General features: G+C 55.4%; 1 protein-coding gene across 1 annotated transcript in view; it reads right to left on the reverse strand.

Moving 5' to 3' along the window:
* The window catches only part of RNF121 (ring finger protein 121), a gene marked incomplete at both ends in the record, with an annotated part of 8,883 nt that extends 1,011 nt beyond the window's left edge, over nt 1-7,872 (reverse strand). Inside the window, 6 exons of the mRNA XM_010285090.1 lie at nt 1,016-1,149; nt 3,913-4,033; nt 5,347-5,454; nt 5,952-6,106; nt 6,653-6,794; nt 7,835-7,872. Coding sequence (XP_010283392.1) covers nt 1,016-1,149; nt 3,913-4,033; nt 5,347-5,454; nt 5,952-6,106; nt 6,653-6,794; nt 7,835-7,872 — 698 coding nt within the window. The remainder of the gene's footprint in view (nt 1-1,015; nt 1,150-3,912; nt 4,034-5,346; nt 5,455-5,951; nt 6,107-6,652; nt 6,795-7,834) is intronic.
* Between the last annotated feature and the right edge of the window lie 993 nt (nt 7,873-8,865).

The following is an 8,865-nucleotide window of genomic DNA, read 5'->3' on the forward strand; positions in this document are numbered from 1 at the left end:
AGCACCAACTCCTCTGACAGCCACCAAGCCCCAGGGCTGCCACAGGGCGAGTGACGGGCAGGCCCAGGCCCCGCGCAGGGGGTGTTGCTGGGGCCAGGCCAGCATGAACTTCACCAAACAGTTTGCAGCGGTTAAATTTAGACAAGTTGTGTCAGCGTGACCTTTGCTCAGGCCCAGTTTGGAAACCACCTTGCAGCCAGTAACGCAAGCAGTGCCAGAGGACATCCCATCTCCAGCGCTGAGTCACCGCCGGAAAAACCCTCGATCAGTCCCCAGCCGGGGCTGAGCAATGACCAGGCCTTCCAGTTTCAAAACGACTGTGCGTCAATCAGCTGATGGGGAGGGCTGAGCAATTCCAGGGCGCTGGAAACCCCACCAGAAACGCTGGAGGCGTTTTGGGGAAGGAGGAAGCTTCCGGGCCACAGCTGGAGCAGGCAGGGCAGGCACTGACCGGCAACACCAGACCAGGGGGGGCTGTTTTCTGGGGGATGCCATGTGGGGCAGGCAGTATTTTCCCCCTGACTCTTCCCTTTGGAGGCTCTCAGCCAGGACCCACAGCGCTGGCTCTCCGCTGAGGGGACGGTGTGACACGCGTAGTGCAGCTTTGGCTGCACCGGGGACACTTCGTGCTCCAACCTCACACCCGCTGAAGCTGGCATGGCGGCAAGCGGCAGGCGGACAGGTCTCAGCAGATTTGGCAAAAGCAGTTGGAAGAGCAAGGTGCAGCTTCCCGGCAGCATCGCCAGAGCCCAGGGAGCCGGGGAGGAGAAGGAAGAGGAAACAACCGCTTGTAACGCACAAGGAGGCGGCGAGGAAGTGATTTCAGGGACTGTGCCTCCTTCTGTGCCAAGTCAGCACTGACACGGGCAAGGATCACGCGCAAAGTCAGCAGAACTGCCCTGAGACCCAGGGCCGGCGTTCCTTCACCCCGCGTGGAGGAAGCCGCCAGGCAGGAGCACTCTGCCCCAGCAGGGAGCCGGCGAGGCGAGGGGCTGGCTGCGGAGGAGAAGGATACACGTGGTTGCAGGAGAGGCGGTAGGTGTTCTCGATGATCCCCTCCTCATTGACGTCCACGAAGATCTGCTGGCCGCAGACTGCACAGACGCTGTCGGAGAGGTGCTTGGTGGGCATCCCCGAGGCGCTGTAGAACTGAGCGAGGGCAGAGCAGAGGGAGAGCGGTGACAGCGGGAGGGCATGCGTCCCACAGCCACGTTGGCACAGCTAAGCTTTAAGGAGGGCTGGGGTCAGTACCCAAGGAGTCCAGCCTCGGCCTTTTGGGCTTAAAAACCTTGTTACAGGTCCGGCTGTGGGAAACAACTACAACAGGACAGGGAGCTGCTCAGTGACATGGTGGCCCATCACACCCCAGTCCCACACACACCCCCCTCCGTGCCAGGGACCACCCCCCTTCGCTCCCCAGCAGCTGAGTGAGTTGCCGCCGCCTGGCCGACACTGGGGCAGCCACACCGGGCAGCAAGGGCAGAGGCTGGGGGCAAGAGCAGGACAAGCTGGAGGTCACAGCTTTGACCCAAGATGACAACCTTGGGCTGGCAGTCAAATATGGCCCAAGGCGTCGAATACAGCCCGAGCCTCCAGCTCCACAGGTCCCTGAAGCTCAGACAGCCAAAAAAAAAAATCAAAGCACAGAGCAGCTGCCCCCCAGCATTTCCAAGCCTGTTGGCTCAGCACCGGCCGGACGCAGTACGCGGGAGGGTGCGGGCACACAACCAGGTCTCCCTGCACACAGCTCTAGTCCCATACGCTCCAGGGACAGCCACAAGGCCCGAGTCATTTATTCTGTGTCCCGGCTCCCATGGACTATCACAGACTATCTCAAGCTGAAAGGGGCCCATAAGGATCATTGAGTCCAACTCCCTGCTCCTCGCAGGGCTGCCTAAAACTAAACCAGGTTTAGATTTGATATTAGGAAAAATTTCTTCACTGAGAGAGTGGTCAGGCATTGGCACAGGCTGCCCAGGGAGGTGGTGGAGTCACCATCTCTGGAAGTGTTCAAAAAACGTGTGGATGTGGCACTTCAGGACATGGTCTAGGGGACATGGTGGCGCTGGATTAATGGTTGGACTTGATGATCTTGAAGGTCCTTTCCAACCTTAGTGATTCTGTGATTCTGTGTGATTCAGATGACTATGAGCATTGTCCAGACTCTCCTTGAACGCTGACAGGCTTGGTGCCATGATCACTGCCCTGGGGTGCCTGTTCCAGGGACCGCCCACCCTCTCAGTGAAGACGCTTTTCCTAATGTCCAGCCTGAACTTCCCCTGACAGAGCTTCATCCCATTCCCTCGTGTCCTGTGGTGGGTCAGCATGGAGAGGAGATCAGCACCTCCCCCTCCGTTGCCCCCCCTGAGGAAGGTGTAGAGTGCGATGAGGGCACCCCTCAGCAGTGAGGTCACACCTCAGCAGTGAGGTCACCCTCAGCCTTCTCTTCTCCACGCTGAACAAGCCAAGTGACCTCAGCCTCAGCCTTGCCCTCGAGGCCTTTCACCACCTTGGTCGCCCCCCTCTGGACACACTCTCGCAGGCTGATGCTCTCCTTATCCCGAGGCGCCCACAACTGCACACAGCACTCGCTGCGGGGCCGCACCAGTGTGGTGCAGAGTGGGACCATCACCTCCCTCGACCGGCTCGCCGTGCTGTGCCTGATACACCCCATGCCACAGCTGGCCCTTTGGGCTGCCAGGGTTCACTTGACTTGTATTCAACCTGCCACCAACCCAAACCCCCAGATGTCTTTCCATGGGGCCTCTCTCCAGCCTCTCGCCCCCCGATTTGTACATATAACCAGGATTACCCATCCCAGGTGGAGAATCCAGCACTTGCTCTCATTAGATTTCATACAGTTGGTGATTGCCCAGCGCTCTAGTCTATCCAGATTTCTCTGTACGGCCTCTCTACCCTCGCAGGAGTCCACAGCTCCTCCTAGCTTAGTATCATTGGCAAAACAAATCTCCGGTGAAGACCTGGCACAGCTTTGCTCCAAGCATCTGACAGAGCCCTTGGGCTGCAGTGCCAGCTGGCGGCAGCATCCTCTGGGCAGCTCTGTAGCCAGGCCAGACCCCCGGGGAGCGCCTGGGCTGCTGCAGGCCTGTCCTGGGTGCCCACCGCCTACGTGGCAGGAGACCCAAAGCGCCCCGTGCGGTTTGGAGAGGGGCTGGGGCTCCCCAGTTCTGCCAGGCAGAACATCCAAGGAGCAGCAGCAGCAGCAAGCTCGGAGAGGAGGAGAAGGAAGAAAACAAAGCCCAAGACCCTAAAGAGCTGCCGCAAGGAAGTGACATGACCTACTCCACCAGTATCCTAGGTCACGTATTTTTTGGTGGAGCAGGGTTTTTGGTACCAGGTGAGCAGGCTACAGATTTTAGGCCACCACTGCAGGCATGCAGGAACACCCCCTCTGCCCACAGGTCAGCCCATGCTGCAGTGAGTACGAGCAGCAGAAGGAAGCCCATGGTGTGAATCCTTCCCTGGTGGCTGCAGGTCATGAGCTGAAGCACCCACAGTGTGGTCCCAGAAACAGAAGCGCTCTTCAGCACTGGAGGTTTTCAAGGCCCAGGTAGAGAAGTATTTGTCAGGAGTGTAGAGGGGCTGATGAGACCCTTCAGCTCCTCATTTCTTGTGCTTCTGGGGATGAGGGGACACCTGCAGAGCCTTTGCTCTCAAGGAGGGATCTCTGAGCAGCTCTGCTACCTCAGAAACCTCCCAGCCCAGACACCATGGTAGTGGGCCCAGAGAGAGCACGATGAGAACAGCAGCAGACTCAGGGAGCCCTTCCTCAAGGGGGGAGCTCGATGCACTTGCCCGTGGGGGGAGGCAAAAGCTACTGACTGACCATTTCAGGGCTCCCCATCAGCGGAGCAGGGCTCTCGCCCAGGGCACGGCACAGCGTTAACTCACCCCAACCGTCGAGGCCATGTAATCCGCACACATCTCGGCGAAGTCTCGCTCCAGCACCCCGTAGTAAAGACCGTAGAAGAGGAGGGAGATGCCAAAGTCCATTGCATCTTCTGGTTTGATTCTACAACAGAAGAGCCCAAACGACATCAAGAGCTTTTTTGGGGGGCTACGGGGATTCAAAGCCAGCGTGCCAACACAGCCCACAGCACCACACCCATCACAAGAGCGGTGCCCCAAGGCAGTGGACACATGTCACTGAGAAGCATCGCCCACAGAGGTCTTCCAGGTGCCAGCCCAGCACAACCCCAGTCCCTGCTCCTGGGGCACTTCACCCGGGCTGTCACCAAGCAGCAGTGTAATGGAGATGTGGGTGCTACGCCCCAGCTGGCTAATTCCTTCTGCCCATCACCCTCACCAGCTGCTGGAACGAGCAACTGCAGTCATCCCGCCAACTCTCTCAGGCACCAGATCAGCTCCCACTAAGCCACCAGCCAACACTTCCACGTCTCGGCAGGCAGTTGCCAGGTCTGGTCATCACTCTAGAGAAGGAATCCGCCTCTCTAAACACGAAGACGGCTTGGACTAAGGCCCTCTGCTACCGCACCTGGGCCGGCTGCTTGTTGCAGACACCTCTTTAACAGGGCAGCAAAGAAAATGCCACTGCTGCCCCCAGGCTGGGCAGGCGCAGAGCTGGAGGCACTGCCAACACAGCTGAGCTGGCAGCAGGATGACCAGCGCAGGTACCAGCACCTCACCTGTGATCCTCCCAGCAGGGAGAGGACACCCCAAGAGTCTCTTTGGCCCCATTAATCACAGAATCATTAAGGTTGGAAAAGACCTTTAAGATCATCAAGGCCAACCACCAACCCAACACCACCATGCCCACTAAATCGTGTCCTGAAGTGCCACGTCTACACAGTTTTTGAACACTTCCAGTGATGGTGACTCCACCACGTGCCTGGGCAACCTGTTCCAATGCTTGACCACTCTCTCTGTAAAGAAATTTTTCCTAATATCCAATCTAAACCTCCCCTGGTACAACTTGAGGCCATTTCCTCTTGTCCTATCACTGGTTACTTGGGAGAAGAGACCAACACCCACCTCACCACAACCCCCTTTCAGCCAGTTATAGAGAGCGATGAGGTCTCCCCTCAGCCTCTTCTTCAGACTGAACAAACCCAGCTCCCTCAGCCGCTCCTCATCAGACTTGTGCTCCAGATCCCTCCCCAGCTCCGTTGCCCTTCTCTGGACACACTCCAGCACCTCAATGTCCTTCTTGTAGTGAGGGGCCCAACACTGAACACAGGATTCGAGGTGCAGCCTAACCATTAGATTGCCAAGACAACTGTTTCTCTAGAATCACAGCCAACACCTTATTCCATGTGGTGTGTTACATACCCCGCCCCACAAGCTGGACCCGAAAGGTTCACTCACCTGAATAATAAGTTAAGACCAAAGAGTGTAAACATCACAGCCATGTACCCTACGATTCCAGTGGCATAGCTGATCTTGTATATTAGTAGAAACCATTTATAAACCAGCCTGTAAAGAATTAAAACGAGAATTTAACAGCTTCATTTTTCCTGAATGAAGGAAGCACCTAAAGAGTTTTACTTTTCAAACCTGGACAGTGCTGTCAGCAGACACTTCACCTACCCATACGCATGGGCAACAGAGCTTTAAATTTCTATGTCAAGCTACAGATCCGCCACCACCACGGGCCGCTCACGATCTTGACTTCCAAACTAGAAACCTCAGGATCCCCAAAGGCCGTAAGCAAGCGTGCTTTCCGCCAACAATGCACTTGGTGAGGCTACCAGCCCAAGCAGTATCTGCCTCTCCACCGCCCGCGCAGGCACCACGTGCACTGGGTTGGCTGCCAGCAGCCGGTTACGACCGAGGCAGGCAGCACGGGCAGGGGTTGCACACCCCCAGGGTGCAGAGTTTAAGACAATGCCTTGTGGCAGCGACACTGCAAAGAGCTCCTTGTAACGGTTCCCCTGGGGCTGAGGAGTTTCCCCAGGAACACATGTACTAACCTGGGTGTTGTCTGTCCCAGAGGTTTTCGAGTTGCCCTGAAGGTGACAAAAGCTGTGACTGCTGAGAAGAGCACCCAGATTACCAGGAACCGCCACCAGTACAACTTGATCGTGAAATACAGAGGCACTACCCACATCTGGAAGAGGGTGACCATCTGCAGGAACAGAGGAAAGGCATTTTGAGCTGGTTCTCTGCTCATCAGACATCAGAAACACCCTGCCAGTCCTGGCAGCCGTTCTGCTGCCTGCATCAAAGGGCTCTGAATAGCACCAGGGAACAGGCCAACAGGTTGGGTTTAAAGTTCATGGAGGATTACAGGTATTGCCTGGAAGCATTAGTTATGATAAGGAAGTCGGAGTGAGGTTGGTTCAGGTAAAAAAACAGCCCCTGACATGCCAGTGGCATCAGCAAGTGGCAGGTCTGCTCAGCAGCCCCGAGATCTGCTTGTCCCATCACCTGGTGTCAAAGCACTGTCTAAAACCACGTTATTGGCATCACTTAGAACAGAAACTTAATGCTTGCAGTCGCATCCATTCTCATCCCTAGCCAGAATCCCCATACGCTGTTGGGAAGACAAGGGTATCTCAACACCAGGCAAGAGGAGGAAAACAGGAAGATGCTTCTCATCAGCTCAAGAACGGTGTCACTCAGCACTCGCATCCAGCCTCGGAGACAAAACGGCTGCATGGGAGACACTTACGTTGTAGGAGCGAGGGTGCCTCTGTTTCCACTGAACCAACAGGAGCTGTGCCACCACTAGCGTGGCGATAAGGATGAGGACCATTTCAGCATGCATAGCCTCGTGACCACGGTGCTTGGCATGCATCCGTGCATGCTCCACCCTGCAACAACAGGGAAAAGGCGGCTGGAGAGCATGCGGGCACAGACCGCATGCTAACAGCGCGGCGAGGCTGACAGACACCTCAGCACGGCGGAGCCAGGAACTCCAGAACAAGAGACAGCACGAAGGAGCATTGAGGAAATTGGCGCTGTGTTGCAATCGGGAGGAAGGACAAAAGGCTTCTCTGAAACTAGCTCATTCTTCAAATGTGAAAGTCAAGACTGTCATCCAGCCCATCCTGCTGTGAACGAGGCAGACAGAACCCACGCTGACATACCTGAGCTAACGAATGTGGAGTGCACGTTTCACGTAACTCACCCAGCAGCTCACCAGTGCAACAGTGTCAGCTGAGCGGCTGTTTGACACCACGAGTGTGCACTGACTCTCAATACCAAACCCTCAGCCCAGTTTCAGAGCCACCAGCACTGTTCTCCCTCTCACCCAGCAAGGGGAAGGCTGGATGGGCAGAGGGGGCATGGTCTACAGCCAGCAAAACCCACAAACCCCAGCAAACCGCTTCCCTCTGCCCTGGGCAACCCCATTTGCATCCTGGAACGAGAGATTTCCAGACTGCTGCTCTACAGACACCTGGGGTTTCTTTGCAGCTTGTCCCATTGGCCAAAAACAAAGGCAGAATTAAGACCTTAATCTCCGTCTCAAGCTGACAAGACAGTTCAGGTTAGGGGGGGGAAAAAAAATCCAAATCCAACAAATATGCCAAATTCTCTGATCTTAAGTCATCCTCTATGAATTAATACCGAGAGAAGACCAGTCTTACTGTGCTTTTCAACAAGTGTCTGGCTGAAATTGGTGAATTTGGTTAAGGGAAAAGAAGGAATAATGAACAAGCAGTTCAACAGAAAAACATTAGTAGTGCCTTTTAAGACGGTTCATAGCTCCTCCTAACAAATAACGGTGCGCAGGGAAGGCTGACCCTGCCCTCTCCCAGCAAGAATACAGGCTGCACTGCTGGTAGCTCCGGCCTGGAGCAGGAGCTCAGTCAAGCTGTAAGCACCAGTTCACCTCACAACACAGACTCACCTCCATCTCTCCTCTGGGGACAAGTGCGAAAGATCGACCTAAGGAGAAAGAAAAAAAAAAAAACAAAAAAAACAAAGAAATCAGCAGCTGAAGTTTGAGAGCAGCAGTACCAGCCTAGAACAGATAACTTATTTACTTCAGCTCCCCAGACAGCACAGGTGCTACTTTATGCCCCACATGAGCAAGGCTGTGCTGTGTCTACACAGCCTGTTCACCGCGAGCAGCACTGACACGGCACCCGGCGCCTTTATCTCCTGCTGAGACCCGAGCAGTGCCAACGGCAGCAGCGGAGTCAACTGCAAAGCCGTGCCGTGAGACCCCGGGATCGCTCTGTGCGGAACACGTCTGCAATACAGGGCAGACTTTAAGAAGGAAAACCCTGGATTCGGAAGCTTTAAGCAACAAACCCTTGACGTGCATGGGCAGAGCTGTCCTTCGACCCTCCAGGCAGCACAGGGAGAGCTGCAGAGTCCCCCTGCTCCTCCATCACCCGCAAGTACCTTTCCCCTTACACTCCCGTATTTGACTGCAGCCAAGGCTCTGCCCACCAACCCCGACTATACCTAGCAGCGTGGTTTAAGTGCTTTAATTGCTTTAAGTCCCACGTTCACAACCCAGTCAGGCGTCTCTGGGCACAGAGGGGTGATCCCAGTGCACGTTGGAAACAGGACAGAGGAGGGAGGCCAAAATCCCACCAGTCTGCAGGACAGGGGATGGTGTCTGCACACCAGTAACAAGCCATCACCCAAGATTTTTTTTGAAAGAATCAGGGAAAAAGAAAGATTTAGGACTTGCTTTGCTGACATATCTGGAAGTTTCTCCCAAGTGTTACAGGCAGCAATGTTTTTGCCAGACGGGAGCAACTGAGAGTGACAGGAGTTGCCGTTACTAGTGACGAGAGATGATGGGCTGGCGTAATCCATGCTTAACGCAAGCTGAAACTGCCAGGCTGGACGCACGGAGTTACAGAGATCCTCCATCTGACAGGTTTAGGGGACATAAGCCCGGAAGGAGGATCCTGGGAGCTACAG

This window comes from Phaethon lepturus, unplaced genomic scaffold (assembly GCF_000687285.1).
Source record: "Phaethon lepturus isolate BGI_N335 unplaced genomic scaffold, ASM68728v1 scaffold20394, whole genome shotgun sequence".
NCBI lineage: Eukaryota > Metazoa > Chordata > Aves > Phaethontiformes > Phaethontidae > Phaethon > Phaethon lepturus.